At 40.3% G+C, this 26,080-nt stretch overlaps 1 protein-coding gene across 1 annotated transcript; it reads left to right on the forward strand.

Annotated features, from left to right (window-relative positions):
- The first annotated feature begins 24,777 nt into the window (after positions 1 to 24,777).
- LOC109621477 (thioredoxin domain-containing protein 15) lies at positions 24,778 to 25,992 on the forward strand. The gene is made up of 2 exons (XM_020075506.3): positions 24,778 to 24,920; positions 24,980 to 25,992. The coding sequence occupies exons 1-2, from the start codon at positions 24,884 to 24,886 to the stop codon at positions 25,861 to 25,863; spliced, it is 921 nt and encodes a 306-aa protein (XP_019931065.2). The 5' UTR covers positions 24,778 to 24,883; the 3' UTR covers positions 25,864 to 25,992.
- The last annotated feature ends 88 nt before the right edge of the window (positions 25,993 to 26,080 follow it).

The raw sequence follows: 26,080 nt of genomic DNA on the forward strand, positions 1-26,080 counted from the left end.
GCATATATGAAGACTTTGATCATTTCTTCATTTATAATCTTACCCAACGTTTACATGCTATCAAAAAAGCCACAATTTGATTTATCGCTTTGACATTTATTTTGTTAACCTTTATAATTCCGCTATTTGATGTGCAGCTTGCATGGGTTTGGTTAAATTTTACGTTTGACTACTTCCGGCGGGACACCTGGAACTGATTCCAGTTGTCTCAAATATGGTCTTAGACTATGTTTTTGTCAACTGTTCATCACGTGACCTGAAAAGCCGGAAATTGATGTGATTTGAGGCTATTTTCTTGCCAACCGTTCGGCAATTTTTTGAAAATGCCGCGATTTTATATATCGCATGCATGGTTTTGGTTCACTTCTATCAAATCACACCCGCAACCGATTCCGAACTACTGTGGCCTGAGACTATTTTCTTGCTGACCGTCAGATTATCAAAAACGCCGCTATGGTTTAGTTCCTTTCTATATTTTACCACTTCCGACGCGTTACTCGTCTTGTCACCAGTTCTGGAACACTACCGGTTCTCCCAAATATGGTCTGAGATTATTTGTTGGTTAACCGTTTATCTTGTTACTGAATAAGTCATCGATATGTCGCATGTATTGGTTCTCTTTTACATTTGATCATTTCTGGCGGGACACCCGTAATCATTTCCGTAACACACTGATAGGGCTTGCGTCTATTTTCTTGCAACTGTTCACCATGTTACCTAAAAAGCCGTGATTTGAGGTATCGCATGCATGGGTTTGGTGTCACTTCCGGCCCGGAACCGGTTGCGAAACACTACCGATAGTCTCTTAAATAGTCTGAGCCTATTTGCTTGCTAAAGTTTATTAGGTTATCAAAAAAGCCATGGGTTTGGATCAATTTTATATTTAGCCGCTTTCGGAGGGAACTAGTTTCGGCACTACTCACAGTCCATAATGTGGTCTTAGCCTACTTCCTCAATAACCGGTCATCAAGTTGTCGGAAAAGCCGTGATTTGATTTGCCGCATGCAAGAGTTTTGTCAACTTTTATATACGGCCACTTCCGGCGGAACACCCGGAACCGGTTCTGAAACACTACCGTTTCATATAAGGTCTGAGACTGTTTTCTTGCTAACTGCTCATCAGGTTATCGAAAATGTCGTAGTTTGATGTGCCGCATGCATGGGTTTGTATCACTTTTATATATGACCACTTCCAGCGGGACATCCGGAACCGGTTCCGATACACTGCCGGTTCAGATATGGTCTGAGTCTTTTTTTATGCCAACCTTTCATTGGGTTATCAAAAAAGTTGCGCTTTGATATATCGCATGCATGGATTTGGTTCACTTTTATATTTGGCCACTTCCTGCGGGACTCCCGGAACCGGTTCCGGAACACTACCGGTTCAGATATGGTCTGAGACTGTTTTCTTGCTGACTGTTCATCAGGTTATCCAAAATGCCGCAATTTGATGTGTCGCATGCATGGATTTGGTTCACTTCTATATTTGGCCACTTCCGGCGGAACTCCCAAAACCGGTTCCGGAACACTACCGGTTCAGATATGGTCTGAGACTGTTTTCTTGCTGACTGTTCATCAGGTTATCCAAAATGCCGCAGTTTGATGTGTCGCATGTATGTGTTTGTTACATTTTTATGTATGGCCACTTCCAAGGGTACTGGTCCGGAACACGTAAATGGCCATAACTCCGGAACGGCTGGACCGATCCGAACCATTTTCAATAGGAAACAATGGGACCAGATTCCGCGTCGAATGAACCGTCGGTCATTAAAATCGGTTGAGGTTTACTGCCAAAAAGTGATGTGAGTTTATTTGTACACACACATACACACACACACACATACACACACACAGACATCACCTCAATTCGTCGAGCTGAGTTGATTGGTATATGTGACTTGAGCCTCCGAGCCTTCTATCAAAAAGTCGTTTTTGGAGTGAACATATAGCCTTTCCAGTACACTTAGTGTACGAGAAAGGCAAAAATGCAATTGAAACTCCTAGAGGAACTCGCGGAGGACCGACTAGAGAAATCCCGAGGAATTCTTTGAGGAACTCCTACAAAGAAATCTCATAGGCACTCGAAAAGCAATTTCTGGAAGAACTTCTAGAGGAATTTCCGGAAGAACTCAAGAAGAATTCCTGGAGACACTCGAAAAGGATTTCACGAAGTAACTTCAAGTGAAATCCCTAGAGAAACTTCAAAGAGTTTCCTTTGGCAGTCCTCGAGGAATTCCCGGAGGAACTTATAGAAAAAATCCTACTTCTAGAAGAATTTCTAGAAGAAACTCCTAGACAATCTCCTAGAGGGGTTCCTTGAGGATTTTCTACAGGAGATTTGCGAGGAACTTTGGGAAGAATTCTCGGAGGAACTCCCCAAGAATATCCTGGAGAAGCTCGTAGAAAAAAAATCTTTTGAACTTCTAGAAATTTTCTGGAATTTCTTGGTTGGGCTCCAAAAGGTATTTCTGGAGACACTTCCCAAGGTATTTCCAGAGGAACTCGTAGAGGTACTCCTAGAGGATTTTTTGGAGGAACACCTTGAGGATTTCCGGGAGGAACTTCTCAAGAAATCTCCTGAAGACTGCCTTGAAGGACACCTTGAGGAATTCGTGGAGGACCTCCTAGAGAAATTTCTGGAGGTACTTCAAGAGGAATTCCTAGAGAAATTCTCGAAGGAAATCCATTGAATTTCTAGATGAATATCCGGATGATAAAAAAATATTCACCGATCCACCCAAAATCATCGGGTATACCATATATGATTTCTATGAAATTCATAGCTCTCCTATGAGTCGACGCTTACAGCCGACTAGAGTTTCGAGCAGTTTTATTTTCTCTGTATGTTTGAATGAAATATGTTAAATAAATTTGAATCTATAAAATGTTTCTGTTTTGTTTAAGTTTTGAGAAGATTTAGTTTATTTTCTCTTAGTTTTCCATGTAAACCTTGAATTGCAATCAATGCAATGCAATGAATGCAAATCAATGCATTTGCTGCTACATAAAATCATTGATTGAGTATTCGAGCAACTTGCTCGAACTGCACGAAATCATTTTCATAGCAACTATTTCGCAGCTACCAAACGCACCTGCCCTGCCAGGACGGCGTTTGTTTATACCGTGCTGTATTGTTCTCCCATCTGCGGGCATCCATCCACAGCCTTCAGCCGGGAGAGTTTTTTTTCTCTTCTGCTTTGTTGGTATCGACTGAAATGAGAAAATTGAGGTCGGTGTGGATCACCGTTTTGGTGGTTGCCAATAATGATTTGAGATCTATCTTTAGATACAAGAGGTTTGATAAGTCTAACCATTTATGATTCCATGCTGTGATAGTATTTAGTTTCAATATAAATGAAAACACAATGAAATGCTCGATGAAACAATAGTGGAAATCTTCTCCGACGTCAAGCATAATAAGAAGTAACTCTGCTTGTTATATATAATTCGCCATGCATTTTATTGCTGTATCAATACAATACACTTATTCTTGTTCTATTTCTTCGTAACTCCCGTCTTTTGGACTCAACCTGCTACTTAGCTTATAATTATAAAGCAAATAGCTAAGTGGTTTCTATGATCAATGAATCATTTTCGCATTCTTATATCGTATATGCATGCTAAGATACCCATAGCCTTGGATAACAACGATAATTTTTGTAAAGTTTATGTACTGATCAAGAAACGAGCTCAGACACCATCAGTATATTCTTGATGAATACCCGACCTTTTACTGAGCCAGTTATATTCACATCTTTCATTATTATATTTGTTTACATTATTTTCTTTCTCTGCAAATCTTCTACCATATCCATGTTATAACTTTTGTCACTGAGGACAAAATGAAAACCAGAATGTTGATACAAAACCATCTTGTACAACTTTGGCTATACTGAACCATTAACTCATTTCAAAATAATCCTGGCCACACTGCCAACCCCGAACGAGTGTGACAAGCTGCCTCTCCGAGAGAGCTAAAACGTGCTTTTTCAACGGCAGCACGTGGTAATTTCAAATTTTCAACGGACGAGCTTGACCTCAGACCTTAATGATGTTGAACAAATAAATGTATGTATGTATGCACTATTGCTCCGGTCAGCGCAGTAAGGGTAACATACTGTGGAGGGCACCCTGGTACTCCACAGGCTCCGTTAGCGGTTAGGTTTTTTTAGAACCCCCTAGCCATTCATTCCAAGGCACGGTAAGCATATAGACGCATCACAACATGAATTGGGGGTCATCTGTTTAGTGGACCCTTACCACCGGAACGTCTCAAGAGAAATTCCTGAAGAAATCTATGAAGAAATCTCTTGAGGAATCACAAGAAGAATTTCTATAGGAATCTTTGGATAAATCTATGGAGGAATAATTACAAGAATCACAGGCCGGATGTGTATAGAATTCCTGGGAGAAACCTCTGAAGCAATCCCAACATGATTTTTTAGAGAAATTTCATCAAGTATTTGTGGGGGCATTCCAACAGAAGTTCTCGAAAGATTTCTCTAGGATAGTCTAATATAATTAAAAAAAAATCTGTTGAAATTGTAGAAGAAATATCTTTAAGGATTCCTTCACGATTTCTTCCGAGTATTCCTTCAGGTAGTCGACTTGAAGTTCCTCCATGAGTTCCTCCTGCGATTCGTCCACAGATATCTCCAAGAATTTCTTCATGAATTTCTGCAGGTATTTTTCCAAAAAAATCCCGTAATGGTTCCTGCAAGAATACCTTCAGATCCAAGGGTAAGAAATATTCCATAAATGCCCGCTGGGATTCCTCCAGAAACTCTTCTTTTAGACACCTCAAAGGAATTCTTCATGGAATCCTCCAGAAATTTCTCCTCTGGTTCCATTCTTGCGGGGATTCCTCCAGTAATTCATGTTTGCGACATCGTCTTGAAATTTTCATAGGAATGCCTGATGGATTTCTGCTAGAAATTTCTGCCGGGATTTTGGGTTTTGCTCGACCCTTGACTGGTTCATCTCGAATTACCAACTTCTTTCCTCGAGATAGAGAAGTCTAAAACTTTACTTGACAACTAGGGCTACCTATCGGCGAAATTACCTATGCATTGTTGAATCACCAGAACGATCTTGTCTTTCTGAACAACTTTGCCGAAGTCGACACTTTTCTATTTGCTTTGGCCCCCGAGATAGAGAAGTTTAAACTTTGACAACTAGCAACGCCTGGTGATAAAATCGCCAGATTGTTCTTGTCCTTCTGAACAACTTTGCCGAAGACACTATTATTAAAAAAAACTTGATCGTGATAACTTATAAGAGCCTCTACTTCTTATTCTTCCTCTTCTTTTTAGCGTAACTTCCCCACTGGGACAAAGTTTGCTCCTAAGTTTCCACAGTTATTAACTGAGAGCTTCCTCTGCCAATGACTATTTTGCATTCGTATATCGTGTGGCACGCACAAAGATACTCTATATACAAGGAAGTCGAGGAAATTTCCATTATTAAAGGTTCCTGAACCGATCGGGAATCGAACCCGTCATCCACAGCATGTTCATCAACCCCTAATTGGGCTCTTCAACTGATAGTTGCGCTATTTCAATTGTCAGCAATACATAACACATTTGAAGTCATCCAGTGCATAATCCGACCTCAGTCTCAATCACCCAGAGAGTCACCCTAACCATTTGATTTCCGCTTGTCCGCACGGATCGCACCATCACACATTTCCAACTCCCTCCACTCATGCGCCTTACTCCTTCCAACAGACCAAAGTTGTTGTCGCCTCTCGCTGGGCTGGTCGTGTTCGCCCGGTTTACCACCCACCCAAAGCCATACTCAGTCGGCTCTGCTCGCTCGAGGGACCCGCTAATCCTCGAAACTGGCGAAACCATGAATGAATCCGCACCCGCGCTCCTACTTTGCAAAGGCAAGGCAACCTTCATCCATCAAACACCGAAAACGGAAGCCCCTCGTCAGCGCAGCAGCGTAGTGTTGTCCTCATCGCATACCATTCCGCACGATCCCAGGGACCTGTTTCGTCAAAATTCTTCACCCGAACTTTTTCCCCCGGTACACTTGCGCTTACGAACCGAACGATGGAATGGAAGCTTGATGGATGGCTGGATGGTGGTTGGGGTGAAATTACGTCGTAAAATCGTTTCCATCGAGCGCGACCATGGCGGTGCGGCTCGGTCCACCCAAACAGGAAGAAATCGAGCTGTGAGGGCAGCTGAGGAGCTCTGTTTGTTTTGGCTTTTGGGTTTTTTTTTCTGCTCTGAGCCGAAAACCGTGTTAAAAATAGCAATAGCTACATAGCATAGGCTTCTTTTCCTCACGTTTGTTTGGTATGATTATGATTGAGTGGCGCACTTCTTGCTCTCTATGCGAATACGATGAGGAACGTGAGGCTGATGTAGGAATTGTACTGGGATTGGGAAGTAACCTTATTCTTGATTTTGAAACTTTCTGGCATTTAATGCATGTTTAGTCTTATGTTTCTTATTTTTCCTTTACTTTTCAGTCTTTCTTTTTTAGTTTTATGTTTCGTATTCTGTTTTCTTCATTCTTCTTATTTTTGTTTTTATTACTAAATTATTTTTCTTAGTATTTTTTTGCTGATTTTATTTTTTTCTCAAACTTGACTTGATAGAAGCTGAATCTGACGAGGGTAGCAAGCATTGAGCAATGTGTGTTTACAAAGGTTCTTCTTGAGTCTTCACTGTAGAGAGTAATTTGAATGTAGTATACAAATTGAGTCAAATTCCGCAAAAATGACTTGATCGTATAAAGTCTAAGATTTTTCCTCGTAAGTTTTCTTCAATCGTTCATGTTTTACATAAAAAGGCATGTGGGCATATTTCTTCCAAATATTTTGTTTTCCACTACAAATGTGAAGGCGGAAAACAGGCTGCTGATGGTGTCCGTGCGGAAAGGAGCAGTGTTTTGTACACAAAAATAGTGACGACCTGCAAGGACAGCATGTGCGCAGCCGCGCGCATTCGCTGTTTCCTCAAAGGTGTTGTTGTATAGATAAAGTGCAACGCATAGTCATATGGCGAACTGTGCGATGTTTTTATGTTCATGATAAATGTAAAGACCCGTTCATTTCCATTCTGAAACAAATTAGCAAGTGCAGGATGCATCTGCAAACCTTTATATTGCGCTCATTAGCCTGGTTTGAAATATTATATTTTTATCATGCTCGACAAACTTTCAAAAATGTATTTTTAATAGTATACCACTAATACAAATAAAAGGTATTTTGTTTTTATCTAAAAATATTAAGAAACCATGTCTTCCCATAAATCTTTGTAAAAAAAACACAGATTCAAGGACAAGAGAATCACTGTCTTAACCATCACCATCAAGAATTTGTTTCGTATTATTCACATATATTTACAGTTGATCTAAAGATTGTTATCACCTTATAAAATACATAATTCACTCCGACTTTATTTTACGTTTACTACAGGGGGGCGTGAACTAAAGTGGACGTAAAAAATCACAACTTACCTTCTCTCGTCACAAGATATAAATACAAGATGCAAGTTGACCTCCTCCATGTGTTCAGCAAAGTTTGAGTATTGACATAGGGTTATCACGTGAGGCCAAGGGGGGGGGTGGCAGGGGGGGGGGCCGTGGCCCCCCATGACCGAGCAACTATATTCTAACTTAACCGAGAAACATAGATGATCAGAGCTGTTTTTGACTAGTAAAAATAAAATTCTCCTGCATCCTCGTATTTTTTTAATGTATGCAGGAATTCCTTCGGAAATTCTTGAAGGAATATCTTCGAAAATTCCTGAGGGTATTCCTTCGAAAATTCCTGAAGAAATTCCTTCGGAAATTCCTGAAGGATTCCTTCGGAAATTTCTCGAGCAATTTCTTCGGAAATTCCTGAAGGAATTCCTTCGGAAATTCCTTGGGGAGTTCCTTGGGAAAATCTTGGATGAATACCTTTGGAGATTCCTGGAGAAATTCTTTCAGAAATGCATAGAGAAATTCGTGAGGAAATCCTTAGGTAAATTCCTTACGAAATTCCTGGACAAAATAATCCCAAACTTCCTGGAGGAATGCTTTTGGAAATTCCTGGAGGAATTCCTTCGGAAATTGCTGGACGAATGTCATTGAAAATTTCTGGAGGAATTCCTTCGGAAAGTCCTGGAGGAATTCCTTCGGTAAGTCGTGGAGGATTTTTTTTCGGGAATACTTTTTGGATTTTTTTTGGAAATTCTTGCAGGAATCCTTCGGAAATTCCAGGAGGAATTCTTTCGGAAATTCCTGGAGGAATTCTTTCAGAAATTTAGGGAGGAATTCCTTCGGAAATTGCTGGACGAATTCCTTTGGAATTCCAGGAGGAATTCCTTTAGGATTTCCTGGAGGAATTCTTTCGGAAATTCCGGGAAGAATTCCTTCGGAAATTGCTGGAGGAATTTCTTCGGAAATTCCTGCAATAATTTCTTTGGCAATTACTGGAGGAATTTCTTCGGAAATTGCTGGACGAATTCTTTTGGAAATTCCTGGAGGAATTCCTCCGGAAATTCCTGGAGGAATTCCGTCAGAAATTCCTGGAGGAATTCCTTCAGAAATTCCTGGAGGAATTTTTTCGGAAATTCTTTTTAGATTTTTTTTTAGAAATTCCTGGAGGAATACCGTCGGAAATTTCTAGCAGAATTCCTTCGAAAAATCCTGAAGGAATTCTTTCGGAAATTCCGGGAGGAATTCCTTCGGAAATTTCTGGACAAATTCCTTTGGAGATTCCCGGAGGAATTCATTCGGAAATTCCAGGAGAAATTCCTTTAGGAATTCCTGGAGGAATTCTTTCGCAAATTCCTGAAGGAATTCCATCGGAAATTGCTGGATGAATTCCATTGAAAATTCTTGGAGGAATCCCTTCGCAAAATCCTGGAAGAATTCCTTCGGAAATTTTTGGAGAAATTCCATCGGAAATTCCTGAAGGACTTCGTTCGGAAATTACAGGAGGAATTCCATCGAAAATTCTTTGGCGAGGCACTTCGAAAAATCTTGGATGAAAACTTTCGGAAATTTCTGGAGGAATTCTTTCAGAAATTCCTGGAGGAATTCCTTCGGAAATTGCTGGACGAATTCCTTTGGAGGTTCTTGGAAAAATTCATTCGGAAATTCCAGAAGGAATTTCTTTGGGAATTTCTGGAGGAATTCTTTCGGAAATTCCGGGAGGAATTGCTTCGGAAATTCCTGAAGCATTTCTTTCAAAAAATCCTGGAGGAATTCCTAAAAAAAATCCAGAAGGAATTCCTTCCAAAATTCTTAGAGGAATCCCTTCACAAATTCCTGGAAGAATTCCTTCGGAATTTCCTGAAGGAGTTCCTTCGGAAATTCCTGAAGGAATTCGTTCAGAAATTTCTGGAAATTTCTGGAGGAATTCCTTCGGAAATTCCTAGGGGAGTTCCCTCGAAAAATTTTGGATGAATACCTCCGGAAATTTCTGGAGGAATAATTTCAGAAATCTATAGAGAAATTCCTGAGAAAATCCTTGGATGAATTCCTTAGGACATTCCTTAGGACATTCTAAACTTCTTAGAGGAATGCTTTTCATGACTCCTGGAGGAATTCCTTCGGAAATTACTGGACGAATTCCTTTGGGAATTCCAGGAGGAATTCCTTCGGAAATTAATGGAATAATTTCTTCGGAAATTACTGGAAGAATTCCTTCGGAAATTCCTAGAGGTATTCTTTCGGAAATTCCTGGAGGAATTCCTTCAGAAATTCCTGGAGGTATTCCTTCTGAAATTCCTGGAGAAATTTTTTCGGAAAGTCTTTTTGGATTTTATTTTTGGAAATTCCAAGAGGAATTCCCTCGAAAATTCATGGAGGAATTCCTTCACAAATTCCGTTAGGAATTCCTTCAAAAATTCCTGGAGGAATTCTTTCGGAAATTCCGGGAGGAATTCCTTCGGAAATTGCTGGACGAATTCGTTTGTTGATTCATGGAGGAATTCTTTTGGAAATTCCTGCAGGAATTCTTTCGGAAATCCTTAGGGGAATTTCTTCGGAAATTCCTGGAGAAATCCTTCCGGAATCTCTTGGATGCATTCCTTCTGAAATTCGTGGAGCAATTATTTCGGAAATTCCTGGAGGAATTCCTTCGGAAATTCTTGGAGGAATTTCTTTAAAAATTCCCGGAGGAATTCCATTGGAAATTCCTGGAGGAATCCCTTTGGAAATTCCTTCGGAAATTCGTGGAAAAACTCTTTTGGAAATTTCTGAAGGATTTTTTTTAATTCCAGGAAGAATTCCTTCAGAAATTCCAGGAGAAATTCTGTCGGAAATTCCTGGAGAAATTCCATTGGAAATTTCCAAAGGAATGAATTTCCGATGTAATTCCACCAGGAATTTTGCGAAGGAATTCCTTCAGGATTTTCCAAATAAATTGCTCCATTTATTTCCGAGAGAATTCCTCCAGGAATTTCCGTTGCAATTCCTCCAGGAATTTCCGAGGGAAATCTTCCAGGAAATTTCGGAAAAATCCCTCCACAAATTTCTGGAGGAATTACTCTAGGAATTTCCTCAAGGGAATTCCTCTTGGAATTTTCAAAGGATTTCCTCCTGGAATTTCCGAAGGAATTCCTTCATGAATGTCCGAAGAAATCCCTCCATGAATTTCCGAAGGAATTCCTCCAGAAATTTTCCGACGGAATTCCTCTACGAATTTCCGAAGAAATTCCTCGAGGAATTTCCGGAGGAATTCATCCAAGAATTTCCGAAGAAATTCTTCTAGGAATTTTCAAAAGAATTCCTCTTGGAATTTTTAAAGGAAGTCCTCCTGGAATTTCCGAAGGAATTCCTCCATAAATTTCCGAAGGAATTCCTCCATAAATTTCCGAAGGAATTCCTCCATGAATTTCCGAATGAATTCCTCCAGGAATTTTGCGAAGGAATTTCTAAAGAATTTTCCGAAGGAATTCCTACATGAATTTCCAAAGGAATTCCTCCAGAAATTTTCCGACGGAATCCCTTCACGAATTTCCGAAGAAATTCCTCGAGGAATTTCCGGAGGAATTCCTCCAGGAAATACCGAAGGAGTTCCTCCATGAATTTCCGAAGGAATTGCTCCAGAAATTTTCCGAAAGAATTCATTCACGAATTTCTGAAGAAATTCCTTCACGAATTTTCAAAGGAATTTCTCCAGGAATTTCCTGAGAAATTCCTCCATGAATTTCCGGATGAATTTCTTCAGAAATTTCCGGAGGAAATCCTCCAGGAATTTCCAAAGGAGATCCTCCAGGAATTTTCAAAGGAATTCCTCCTGGAATTTCCGAAGGAATTCCTTCATAAATTTGCGAAGGAATTCCTTCAGGAATTTCCGAAGGAAATCTTCCAACAATTTCCGAAGGAATTCCTCCTGGAATTTCCGAGGGAATTCCTGCAGTAATTTCCGGTGGAATTCCTCCAGGGATTTTCAAAGGAATTTCACCTGGAATTTTCAAAGGATTTCCTGCCGGAATTTCTGAAGGAATTCTTTCATGATTGTCCGAAAGAATCCCACCGGGAATTGTCGAAAGAATTTCTCTAGGAATTCCTTCACGAATTTCCGAAGGAGTTTCTCCATAAATTTCAGAAGGAATTCCTCCAGGACTTTTGCGAAGGAATCGCTCAAGGATTTTCTGAAGGAATTCTTCCATGAATTTCCGAAGGAGTTCCTCCATAAATTTCAGGAAGGAATTTCTCCAGGTATTTCCGAAGGAATTCCTCCAGGAATTCCCGAAGGAAATCCTCTAAGAATTCACGAAGAAATTCCTCCAAGAATTTCCGAGGGAATTCCTCCAGGATTTTCCCGAAGAATTCCTCCATGAGTTTCCGGAGGAGTTTGTCCAGGAATTTCCGTAGGAATTCCTCCAGGAATTTTCAAAGAAATTTCTCCTGGAATTTTCAAAGGATTTTCTCCTGAATTTCCGAAGGAATTCCTCTACGAATTTCCGAAGATATCCCTCCCGGAATTTCCAAAGAAATTTCTTATGGATTTGCCTTGAAATACCTCCAAAAATTTCCGAATGAATTCCTCCAAAAATTTTTGACGGTTGTCCTCAAAAAATTTCCTTAGGATTTTCTCACATAATCCCCAAACGTGTTTCTGAAGGAATGTTTGAAGAAGTTTCTCAAGTTTTCGTAGGAGTTCCGCAATACATTTTTGAAGGAATTTCTTGAGGAATTTCCGAAGAAACTTCTCAAGAATCTTTCGCTGGAATTCCTTGAGGAATTTCAAAAAGATTTATAAAAAAAAACCGAAAAAAATCCTCAACGAACTTATCAAACAATTTCTCACGAAATTTCCGAAGGTATTCCATAAGACATTTCAGACATATGTCAAAAAAATCCAAACGAACTCCTTTAACAATTTCCGAATTTTCCTTATCAAGGCTTTTTTAAAGGAATTCTTCAAAGAATTTCCGAATGAGTTCCTCTAGGAAATAAAAAATCACAAAAAGCATTTCTTCAGGAATTTCCGAAATATTTTTTCAAGGAAGTTTTGAAAGATTTTTAAAGAAATTCCTTATGGAATTTCAGAAGGGATATCTCATGAGACTTTTAGTGGAATTTTTTCAATATTTTCGAAAGAATTGCTTCAGGAATTTGGGAAGGAATTCTCACAGAAATCTCCGGATGAATTCCTCCAAGAATTTTTGAAGGTATCCTTCAAGGAATTTTCGGAAGAATTCCTCACGAAAACTCCGAAGGAGTTCCTCAAGGAATATTCTAAATCTATTTCAAAGAAATTCCTCAAGGAATTCCCGAAGAATCTCCTAAAGGAAATCGTAGAAGAACTCTCGACGTCTTATGGAATTTCTCAAGGAGCTTTAGAAATGAAGGAATTCCTTAAGAAATTTCTGAAGAATTTGTCAAGGAATTTCCGGTGGAATACCTCAAGGATTTTCGAAATAAATTCCTGAAATTATTTTTTAATTGATTCCTTTAAAAATTTCTGAATGCATTCCTCTAGCAACTTCCAAAGATATTCCTCCAGGAATTTCCGAAGGAATTCCTTTAGAAATTTTCAACGATTTTTTTCCGGTAATTCCGAAGGAATTCATTAAAGGATTTTTCGAAGAAATTTCTCCAAAAAATTCTTAGGGTATTCCTCTATTCTTAGTTTGATTGGAATTTTTTAAAGAATTCCCAGATAAATTCTTAAAGTATTTTCTGGAGCTTCTCAAACGGATTTCTGGTGGAATTAAGAATGATATTTGTAAAGAATTACTGGGGATATTCTCAAAAGAATGCATGGTAAAATTCGTAATAAAACTTCTGGAGGAATTTTTGAAGAAATTTCTGAAGGTATTCTCAACGGAATTACTGCAAGTTTTCCGAAGGTAATTTCTGCTGGAATATCTACATTAAAATAACCTGGAAAAATATTAAAGAAATTTCTGGAGAAACTGCTGGATAAATTCAAATTCATGATGGCATTTGTTAAGAAATTCCTGAAGCAATATCTTGAGGAATTTCTCAGGATTATAATCATATATGATTCTTCCATTGAACCATTCCTGTTAATCACCCATTTTTCATACTTCACTTTTATTTTTTTTTAATGGTGAAGTATTTGAACTCCTTGTTACTGCAAAGTGGTTTTCAGTGTAAGGGTGCTCGCCCCCCCCTGACCGAAAAGCTGGCTACGCCCTTGCGTGAGGCCATTCACTATTCGGAATAGTTTCCTTAGATGGCAACACTGATCAATCTACATAAAATAGTCTATTAACTGGAGGTATTGCTTCATAACACCGGTAAACATAGAGATTAGGACAACGAAATTTGAAGAAAATTTAAATTTATCAATGAAGTTGTTAGATATTTTCAAAGATAAGATAACATTGTTTTGATAATTGGCAACACTGCTCAAATACAGTCAAAATTGACTCAATATGTCGGATACACCCCAATGAGGACGTTACGTCGGATGTCCCAATGAGGACGTTACGCCAAGGAAAGAGAGAGAGAAATGTCGGATACACCAGATTTCAAAAAAATCGAACGGTATGAGAATTTCACATTGATACGAAGTGTCACCCAGCATGTCATTTGCAATTAAACCAAACGATTTAAAAACTTGGAAACACTGTTGATATAGGTAAAAAAATAATTAATTAAATACAGTCTAGACTCCTACTCCTACTTCTGGCGAAGTTATAGTACTAGAATAGATCTACTCGCGGTGCTTCATTTACCGTTATTATCAAAAAAAATATACCATCAAAACCTGAAACGCCATTCTCTTTCTTCATCATTCCTACACCTCTGGACAAATTTTTAAAAAAATCGTTAGACGAAATTTTGAGTTACGCCCTTTTAAAGGGCCTAACCCCTAAAAAATCAGGGTTTCTATAGAAAAACATCATATTTTATAACAGAAGCATGTTTCTGCCATCAAAATTTGAAACGCCAATCTCTTTCTTTATCATTTCTACACCTCTGGACAAATTTTGAAAATAATCGTCAGACGAATTTTTTAGTTACGCCCTTTTAAAGGGCCTAACCTAAAAAATGAGGGTTTCTATAGAAAAACATCACGTTTCATAACAGATGCATGCTTCTGCCAACAAAATTTGAAACGCCATTCTCTTTCTTTATCATTCCTACACCTCTGGATAGATTTTGAAAATAATCGTTGGACGAAATTTTGAGTTACGCCCTTTTAAAGGGCCTTAACCCTAAAAAATAGGGTTTTTTTTTTATAGAATATCATCATATTTCATAACAGAAGCATGCTTCTGCCATTAAAACCTGAAACGCCATGCTCCTTCTTTATCTTTCCCACACTTCTGAACAATTTTTTAAAATAATCGTTAGACGAAATTCTGAGTTACGCCCTTTTAAAGGGCCAACCCCCTAAAAAATCAGGGTTTCTCAGAGTATATGTACGCACAAATCTCAATATGAGATTGAGAAAAGTTGGCTGTGAGCACTTGAAAATTCCATGAGCTTGAGACTCGCGATGTTGGTGCACATCACATTAGCATTGCGAGTCTCAATGAGACATCTCAATGAGACAAGCTCCAGGTGTCCAGGTACACCCGCTTGATACACTATCGAATCCTTCACTATGATCAAATTAACAAATAAAGTTCAGTTGGGACTGGGTTGACGTTTTCCGGGTGCGGAGGGGGTTTGGGTCATAAGTATACTGCGGCAGATGTAATGTATCCGAAGTTTGTTTTACGACGGGAAAGGTGTTAAGAGGAACAATCCTGGGACATGCTTCTTTCGAAGTATGCCTAATGACCATCATGTTTTGGGAGACTGCGTAAGAGTGTGCTGATGCTGTTGGTATTCGTCCACTTATTTTGTTTGAGAACGCAAATATTTTTGTATAACGCGTAAGATTTCTCAAAACCCCTCCTCCTCCTCCCCCTAAAAACCCTTACGTAATAAATGAACAGCCCCGCAGTTCGTGTACTTCCGATTGGTGATTTTTGGGCGTGTTTTGTTTGACCAATTGAGAGGGATGAAGGGTCATTTGAGTTGATGGGAAATGGCCCTAACGTTTATCAATCCGAAGATTGTTAATCGGCGGAAACGGAAGTATCTACTACTATCTACCATCATCGGTTGCAATTTGACGTTTCGTGACGGTAGCAATGGTTGGCGCCACCGAATGGTCTTGCAAAAAAGTGCGGAAGGGGTACCGAACTGCCTCGATTTTCCCCCAAGTAACGCCGAACTGCCCGCTTGTACATAATGCATCCATTGCCGCTCGTGGTTAAGGGAATCGACTCTCCTGATAATTATCCATCTTGCTGTGTCTGCTTTAATTCTGGGGTGGGACTAGGTTCACAGGATCTAATCTGAGCCTTTAAAATAATTCCGTTGCAATTCGTTTTATCAGGTTTCAACTGACGAACATCTCAATGAGACGAGTCTCACGCGACGTCTCATTGAGGCACATACACAAGATTTTTTATGAGCATGCTATGATCTCAAATCTCACAAATTTTCTTGAGACGCATTTAAAACCAGCGCATGGCACACTGTCTCATTCATGTATACATGAGCTTTCAGACACTCTGGGGTTTCTATAGAAAATCATCATATTTCATAACAAAAGCATGCCTTGAAGTCCCAAATAATAAAACGTATTATTAATAATGCTACAATTTGATACTATGCGCTAATATTGGCTATTTGTATTGATGTTTGTATACAAATTGGTCATTACGCTAATATAAGGGAAGTATTTTCAAACATGTAGGAAGCAATCATGTTTGTATCAATTGCCATTCATAGCGTGGGACGTAAGTTTTTTGTATTGCTTTTTTAAAGACAAAACAAGCGATGGCATGTGCCTATCTCATTCGTTAGATTTATTGGTGAATGCTGTTTGCAATTAATAAACATACAAAACTAAGGATTGAGATGATCAATTGTAATGATAGTTCTATATTTAACTGCTAAACTACGTTACCGAAGAATAAACGTGATTAAATGAAACTAAGTTTTATAATAATTCTACTATAAGTACTTATGACCTTCAAATGGGCGTAACTGGAGAATTTGACCAACATTATTTTTGAAATTCAGTTTATGGGTGTGCAATGCATTAACTATATAAATGAAAAAGTAAATGAAATGTCGTTTATGTTTTTCATTGTATATTGTTCTGGCTATAATAGTAAATGAAGCCAACAACGTCCGTATCCTACAGGTTAAAGAATACTTCCCTTATACTGGCGTTATGGCTAATTTTTATACACTACTAGCTGTCCCGGCAAACGTTGTCTTGCCAAGCTGTGGTGGTTTGTTTGGTTTGACAACTTTTGAGCTCAAAAAAACACCGCATTCTAGATTGGTTTCATTGCGATCGTATTGATTTCCTTCCCCGATCATCAAAAATCAGTACTTCATCAATTTTCTTACTTTTTAAGTAAATTTTCACAACTTTCTTTACTTATAAACACAGCTACCACGAATACGAATCGAACCATGCAAGACTCATGCTGATCGGTCCACCCGTTCTTGAGTTTTGTTGCCTCAAAGGAACTTCAAACTCATTTTTATATATAGAAGATGCATTCAATATTAGTGCATAGTATCAAATTGTAGCATTATTAATGATACTGTTCATTATTTTGGACTTTGAAGCATACTTCTGTTATGAAATATGATGGTATTCTATAGAAACCCCTATTTTTTAGGGGTAAGGCCCTTTAAAAGGGCGTAACTCAAAATTTCGTCCAACGATTATTTTCAAAATTTATCCAGAGGTGTAGGAATGATAAAGAAAGAGAATGGCGTTTCAAATTTTGTTGGCAGAAGCATGCTTCTGTTATGAAATATGATGTTTTTCTATAGAAACCCTCATTTTTTAGGGGTTAGGCCCTTTGAAAGGGCGTAACTTAAAAATTCGCCTAACGATTATTTTCAAAATTTGTCCAGAGGTGTAGAAATGATAAAGAAAGAGAATGGCGTTTCAAATTTTGATGGCAGAAACATGGTTCTGTTATGAAATATGATGTTTTTCTATAGAAAACCTGATTTTTTAGGGGTTAGGCCCTTTAAAAGGGCGTAACTCAAAATTTCGTCTAACGATTTTTTTAAAAATTTGTCCAGAGGTGTAGGAATGATGAAGAAAGAAAATGGCGTTTCAGGTTTTGATGGTATATTTTTTTTGATAATAACGGTAAATGAAGCACCGTGACTACAGAATGGTAACTAACATCCTATTTGTTGGAGGCCGGGGCCCGTGTCGTAGTGGCCACACGTTCAATGCATAAGTGGATAGTCATGGGTTTGATTCCAGCCCCGGCACTTGCAATTTTTCGTGAGTTGCTCTTCCACCCAGATCCTCTTCTGAGCATATGCTTTAACGGACCCGGAGACTTGGATATCGGCTAACGGCAACTCATAATGGACCTCCTATCGGACTAGAAAAGAAACAGAGCCACACATCAACATCCTCGAGCTCATCATTCTTTATTACGCCAACGAACCCAACCTCAAAATGACTGACAATTTTAGGTTATTTTGACAAGTGTAACACGAGCATGAAAAGGACGACATTAAGGTCGGTAAAGTAGTAGATATTTTTTTGTCAAAATGACCTGAAAATTATTATCAATCATTTTGATAGGAAGTGACAGCAAAACAAAAGTTATCAGTTCGATATAGTAGAATTAGAATAGAATACATTCAGGCACTGTCCAAAGTGTAAGTGCAACTGCGAATTCGAATCGCTCACGCAGAATAAAAACATTTTGGAAATAAAGGCGCTAAGTACAAGAAGTTGCAATAGATACTCACCAGTAGAAGCTCTTATAAGTTATCACATGCGATGTCTCAAAATCTAGTTGATTTGGAATAATGGTGTTTATGATGAACCTGGGCTTGTTAGTGGAATACGCGTAAGTAAAAAGATAATCGGGTTAAGTACTTTTCCTTTTAATTCAGTCGAATCAAGTACTGTATCGTACTTATTTATTTGCAAATTCTTAGTGCAATTAAAAGGAACTGCACTTAACCCGATCTTCTTTTTACTTAATAATGGTGTGTTCGGCAAAGTTACCCAGAAGGTCAAGAACAGTCTGATGATTCACAAATTAGTTGGTGATTTCACCGCCAGGTTGCGCTAGTTATCAAATAAAGTTTTAACCTTCTCTATCTTGCGATTCAAAACAGAGATAAAAGTGTCGTCTTTGGAGAAGTTGTTCAGAAATACAAGAACAATCTAATGATTCACCAAATAGTCGGCGATTTCGCCGCTAGATGTTGCTAGTTGTCAAATAAAGTTTCAAACTTGCATATCTCGGGATCGCAAGTAAATAGACAAGTATCGTCTTTGACAAAGTTGTTGGTTATTTCACTGCCTACGAAACAATAAAGACGACCTTGGAGTTGAGGTCGAAACACATATCTTACATGGAATGCAAATAAATACACTCATTGCACAATTATGGGTCACACACACGGTTACACACAATTATTAGTTACCAACTTCTCACTTAAATTGATAAATGCTATTTAATTATAAGCTTTTGATTGTTATTATAATTTTATATTAAAAGGTTTATTTGGTTTATGTAACTACACGTATCACACGCAGGCTTATACGCCAAAACAAACATATTTTCAATCAATTTTTTCGACTCATAACCATCTGCTAAACTAATGATTGAATTGTGGAAAGTGTGTGCGCTGCTTTCGAAAGCTCTTTAAAAGCAAATTCTATTGATTCTCGAGTGCATAATGGTATTTCCATTGAAACTAAGGAATAATTTACGTTCCTCATGAGAAAAATCATGTGACTGTAACAAATTGAAGCTAATTTGAGTCAAAATATACAAAATATTAGTAATTTATTATTGTGCCAAAGAACACGGAAAATCACACTATTATAGGTTTATTTTAGTGCTGCCTAAGATTGAGGGTTATGCATATCCAATTATTACGTAACGCTTGAATTGACATTTCCGACACCCTCCCCCTATGCAGATTTTTTTTTGTACGGAAATCCTGAGACTTTTGTATGGGCCGAACGCTCGGCCATAGAGTCTGGGATCATTTGGGCAGGAGCACCTATTTTGGGCACTTGCTGCTATGACTCAGTCAATATTGAATCAATTGACTTGATTTGTGAGACACGATCAGATAGGCACCGTGTCTAGCCATGTTCAAGTCAATCCGTTTGAAATTGACTGAGTTTTAGTAGCAAGTGCCCAAAATAGGTGCTCCTGCCCAAATGGTCCCAGACCCTTAGGCATCGTACACAAATTACGTAACGCTATAGGGGGAGGGGGGAGTCTAGCTTAGCGTTACGAGCAATACAAAATATTTTTGGTTTTCATACAAAAAGCGTTACATGGGGGAGGGGGGGAGTCTGAAATCGCTGATTTTAGCGTTACGTAATTTATGTACCATGCCTTACTTCCGCTACGTTACGTTCCGTTACGACGAAAAAGTGTCAAAGACTAATAAGACCGCCCCTGTGATCTTCAGGTATCTACCTAAAGCCACCTGGATTCCCCGCCCAAACGCCCCTGAGACATCCAGCAACGCCCTTGGAACCAGAGTTAATTTTTTTTTATTTTCAATGAGTAAAATCAACGTGAATTTTGGAAATTCTCAAATGAGGAACAAAATAAAATTCATTTTGATGAATGAATTTTTTCACTTATTCGTTTTTCTCTCACTGACAATTTTCACTAACCAACAAAACTACACCATAACTCCTGATTAAACTACCAATCACCGCATAACTTGGGTATAGTAATTAGTTGGAATACTAACCGTCTGTTCCATTTGTTCATTAAGTCGAATTTTGTGTTTGTTTACTGAAATTGATTATTTTACGATGTGCAAGAAAATACTCATGACAGGGAATTGAATGAAAAAAGAGAGACATTCAGCTGACAATGAATGTAACGAAATACGAATAAAAAATGAGGATGTCAATTTTCATTTTGAATCTTCGATTTTTTTATTCTCTGCTTGGAACCCCTGAAACGCCTCTGATACCCCCTAAAATGATCCTAAGACCACCTGGAACTTGAGACTACCTGGAACTTGGAACCTGGAGCCCTGAGATTTCCTGAAGCGCCTGAACTGACTGAGACGCCTTGGAATCCTCTGGATCTCGGACCTCCGGAAACACCCCACAAACCACCGTGAAACTCCTTAAAACTCCCTTAAAAGTCCCTTTGACCCCCAGCAAGCCCCTGATACTCCTGAAGCCTCTGTAAACGCCCCTGGAATCCCACTGAAACCCCTTGAGACCTGCTGCAACACCCCTGAGACTCTTTGAAACGCTTTGATCCCTAGAACGCCCCTGGGATTCTCTGGAACTTTCCTGGAACCTCGTGTGCTCCTTTTGAAGCGCCTCCGAGGCCCTCTGCAACCCTCCCGAGACCTCTCGAAACACCAAAACCTCCTGAATTGCCCAAAGATTCCCTTAATCCCCCTGGAACCCCATTGAAACCCCTTGGGACCTGCTACAACACCCCTGAGACTCTTGCTAACGCTTCTGAAATCCCTGAAACGCCCCTGGGACACTCTGGAACTTCCTCAGGCTCTCTGAAACTGTTCTGTGACCTCCCGAAACACCAAGACCCAAGCACCCAAAGATCCCATAGATCCCCCTGGAACTCCTCAAAAACTCCAGAGGCGACCCCCAGACCCACTTAGACGCCTCTGATGCTTCCTGGTAACCCCCCAGGACTCCCATGAAACAACCCTTTCACGTTCCGTATCCTACTGGAGCAAGTTAACGAATTCCAAGAGTCCCTCTAGTTCGTATCCATCGAAAAAGCTTTCGATTGTCTGAACCGCGAAAATGTGTGGGGCGCTGTGAGACGCAAAGGAGTTCCGGATAGAATCGTCAATCTCATAGAAACGCAGTACGAGGCTTTTACCTGCAGAGTTCTGCATAACGCAGAAGTTCTGCAAGCTTTGCCGACCCCATCCGGATAGTCACTGGTATGAGGCAAGGATGTATAATCACCGACGAACCGGCGTGACAGCTAGAACAAATAAATTCAAATTTGTTGTCCCCGACGCCATGATGAAAAATAGCCGAACAATACCGCCTCCTCTATAACGGTTCGCGTTGTTTTGATAGCTTGACTCCAAACCCCCGTGTATTCACATAGGAAAAGGTTCGCGCCTGAGCTGATTTGACAGAAGCGTTCGCTCGCTTTTCTGGTCGACCGTTAAATTTAGGGGGGACACTTTTGAAACACCACTGTCACGTCGGTTCGTCGGTGGTATAATATCACCGCTACTGTTTCTCATCGTAATCGACGAGTACGCTCATTTTGCGGCGCTAGTGTTCTTAGAAGCCGCCTGTTTAGTTTAAGGGGTACCTGTTCTGCGCATAGTGAATTTCCGTAAAACATGGGATAATGATGCGTAATCACTCTGAAAATTAACTCTTCTACAAATTCTGCTTTGTACAAATGTGCTTAGAGCGCCGTTACAGCTTTTGATACCAGATGAGCTGTCCGCCAAAGCGACGTCCTCCGTTGAGGACAGAGGGACACACGATTGCTTTCGAGCCCCCCCCCCCCCCCCCCAATCGACGAATTCGCGATCGAACTTCAGTAATATCCACAGTGTGACTTCCTGTCGCCTTCGTCATCTGCTCAATTGGCAGCCACAACTCAATCCGTTGCGTCGAATCCGGCGCTGCAGTCCAGTCTCGGTTGGTGATTTTTCTTCCGATCGGTGAGACGACCACGTAGATGTCCGGCCGTGTGTTCACCGCGACTCTTCACCAAACTATGGAACGAGGCATTTTTAGTCTCCTTACGTTTGAGATACTCGAGGTCGATTGGGACCTTCGCTTCTATGAGTCCAGATCGTCGAATTAACTTTTCGATGTCGTTGGCCTGGTCGAGTGCGTAGTGTTCGTCGGTTTTCTTCACGCTTGCACAAAAGGTACAAGCTCCCGATTGCCGGTTTCTTCAAAATATTCTCTTCCTGTATCGCTACCCGCCAGACTTCCGATTTGGGACCTTCGACCGCTTCAGAGTAACTGTGCATTCACTTGATACTATCTCAGTTCAGAAGCATTCTATCAAAAAACAATGTATGGATGAATTGAACCTTGTAGTTTTATCTGAAAGTTTGCCGAATAACATTAGGGTCGCACACGCATACCAAATTCGTGAACGAGCTGTGAAGGCAACTCTCCACGCGGTGAATGTAAATTACATTCACGCCGTGGAGAGTTGCGTTTGCTGCCTTCTGTTGACTTAATTATTGACACTACGCTACTACATTGTTCTACAAAGCTTCAGGTGAAACAAAAATGAAAAAGCGCTCCATACATTAGTTTTTGCTACGATGTTTCTGAAGCAAGTTATTCGCAAGTGAATGTAAATGGTTGCAAATGAATGATCCCATCCTTGCACTGGGGTGCGACGCCTTTCATTGGATGCGATGCAGTACCACATAGCTGAAACCCAAAAACTCGCCGTCCGTTCAAGCCATACCAGCTCCAGTCGCTGTATCGCATCGTCGTCCATTTCGGGACGTGCATCGATTTTGGCCTGAGGTTGTACTACGGGTTCGGCTGGAGGTGGAGTGCTACGTTATGCACCAGCTAGTGATCAATCGCGATCGGGTCCGGTGACCAAATCTAGGATGCACGTGGCATCGTACACGTACTGTAAATTGTCGTTGTGGTGACCCCTTGCTGCTATCACGAATCTATCAGTTGCTTGATTTGGTAGAGGCCTTACCAAGGGCCTTAGTTTAAACACGCCCCAGCGATGGTGGCGTCTTTTTTAAGAATCCGTCAGTCGGGTAATCGTAGCTTCCTTGGACGAGGGTCGGAACGGATAGTAGGTTAAATGAGAGTGTGAGCGAAGAGTTTAATATCCATTTCAGGACCTGCCGATAAACTACGTAGACTCTAAGTGGTAGGAGATCTGGTAAAGGTCTACGCTTCATACAAATGTCGTAAATAACAAAACAAAAATCTACAAGGAGAAAGGGGAATGCCAAAAATAAGTCAACGTAGTTTATGGACAGCGCCTCGCGACAATGCCCAGCCCATGCTCGTCGACACATTCCACGCTGCAGCAACCGCTGTAGCTACGCGCAGTTTGGCGGCTACTTATTTTATTTGCTACAGCGCAGCGGTCAACTGCAGGCTTCCCAAAACATCGCGACGGTGAGATTCTCCCCGAGTTCTTGCCCGTCGTTTGCCAGACGGGAAAATAACTTATCCGTCTCGAAAAGATGCTTCGCCGTCCGCCCTCGGCAAACACTACTTGATGCAAATCTGCTTGAAGAGCGACACTTTCGACGTCAGGCTGGTCTTGGGTGTTTCACAGGTATTTTGAACAGACCGTAACGCGTATTTATTTTGGAGATTTACGGAAAAATCAAATGAATGTATGTCCAAAATATATACGGGTAATGGCCTGTCCAAATAGCCGGTAACATTCTTTTTATGATGATTTTATAACACCGTCCGTGATGCGCGAATCAGCCCGTGCTGATTGGCTTCGCCCGCGTTCCATATTGCATCGGGTTCGCCTTCGGGCCTCAACGTAGCGAAAGAGCTCCTCTCTGACTGACGAACAGCCTCTCAACCGTGAAGCGCCATTCTGAGTTCCTAATTGCTTTTGCAAAGAAAATTGTGTCCTTTCCATGAGCCTATAATAAAATAAATCTAGACGAACATTTGAAAAGGGCCCATCTGCATCCACCCACGCACATCAACACCCTTATCATAAAGAGTGTTCTTCAAGCTATCTGTTAAGGGTGTTGATGTGCGTGGGTGGATGCAGATGGGCTCTACAGAGACAGAAACATGTTTGTTTACAAAAAGCAGATAGGCCCTTTTCAAATGTTCATCTACACGGAGAAAACAAAGTACCCAAATATGAGTTTATTTCACCCAACTTCGGGGTAGAGTGCGGGAAACCATATTTGAGTTCGTGGAAGCGATGTTTAAGTGGGTTTTTTACCTCTGATGCCGTGCGACAAAATACCTACCGGCTAAGTTTTTTTCACCCAACTGCTAGTTCAAAATACTCAAAATTGAGTTCAATGCTGTTTACTCAATTTTGGCTTCCCGCACTGAACTGTCAAAGTTGGGTTGTTTCGCTCTTTGCTCTTTGACAACAACAAAGAGAGAGGATGAGAGAGGAGACAAAAAAGAACTCAAAAGTGAGTTTAAAAATACTCAAATTTACGTAATTGAGTTTCTCCGTGTAGAAATCACATATGAAAACAATGTTCAATACTTCACTGGGATGTCGAAGCGAGCAACGCCAATCGCCTCTTACCACTTTTTCAAACTTATGTCACCTTTATTTTTACATACCTTGGCAATGTCAGATGAAAGCTGGTACCTAAATGTCAAATAGAAAATCGTAATCAAAACAAATCGAAAATAATTGAGCGTTTTGCTGTGTGATAATAAATTTAATTCTCGCAATATTAGAATGAAAATCCAGCACATTTTGCTAAGTATTTTTGTCGGTAAGTATTTTGATCGTTTATTTATTATGTCCACATCGTTAATGATAATTCCATTTCAGCCATCCACTGCTGTAGTGCATTCCGCTTCAGTGGGCTTGAGTTTTATTCACACTTCATCAATGGAGACTTCCTAGATTACAAACCCTTCGGTGGGGGCACCCCCAAAAGTGATGAACTTCAGCAGTCGATGCCGTCGGTGGGTCAGAGTCTTAACTCGTTCCTCGACTTTGTCACCTTCAAGGATAAACAGTATTGCTCGATCTACGAGGAACAAGCGCAGGAAACGGAAGATCCGAAGGGTGCAGATGGGAAGCGTCCGCTCAAGGTGAAGTGCATTCCAGCCAAGGGGAATGGCACTTTACAAATAATCACTTCACTCAAGGAAGTCATCAGCGTACTTGCTCCCCATGGGAACTCCACCAAACGGACCACGGCCGGAAATTGCGTCGTCATGTTGTTCTACACCAAGACGTGCATTCATAGTGCGTTCATGGCTCCGCACTACAACGCACTGGCACGACATTTTCCCGATCTGAAGGTGACGGCCATCGATGCGTTCAACTTCCACTCTCTTAACACGGAGTTCGGAATCGTCGGACTGCCTACCATCATGTTCTTTCACCAGGGTCGCCCTCTGGTGAAGTTCAACGAGACGGAAATCAACCTGGAAACGTTGGTCAAATTCGTCACCAAACACAGCGGCGTCGAGCCAAGGCTAGTCAACCACAAGATGACGATCAACGTGCCGCATTACATCTCAGAGGACTTCAAGGGGCCGCTGTCGAACAAGGTCGAGAAGAAAACCGACTACTGGCTGTACGTGGCGTGGATCTTCATAATCGTTTGCAGTTGCTACTACTTCTCCAAATCGGTGTACTACGTGCAGATGATTGAGACGATCAAACGGAATTGGAGGGAATCCGGAGCGCATCATCGAAGTTAGCCAGCGGCCGAAGAAACCTAAGAAAACTCATATAGTCAATGGGGTGTGTTTAAGCTAGTGCGTTAACTTATTATGTATGCCGTTTTGTTGAGGTGTTGCTATTTTTCCTAATAAACCATACCGTAGAAATTTGTGTTATCATGTGTACAGTGCTGAAAAGTTAAAATTCAATGTTTTCTAGTTGATAGCGTAATATCACGTGAATTCAAAATAAATA

Source organism: Aedes albopictus, chromosome 3 (genome assembly GCF_035046485.1).
Source record: "Aedes albopictus strain Foshan chromosome 3, AalbF5, whole genome shotgun sequence".
NCBI lineage: Eukaryota > Metazoa > Arthropoda > Insecta > Diptera > Culicidae > Aedes > Aedes albopictus.

What these genes read in the sequence shown, in the direction of transcription:
- LOC109621477 (XM_020075506.3), top strand. Translation starts at nt 24,884, where the DNA reads ATGAAAATCCAGCACATTTTGCTAAGTATTTTTGTCG. An exon ending in TTTGCTAAGTATTTTTGTCG is followed by an intron (nt 24,921 to 24,979) that starts GTAAGTATTTTG and finishes ATTCCATTTCAG; the next exon opens with CCATCCACTGCTGTAGTGCA.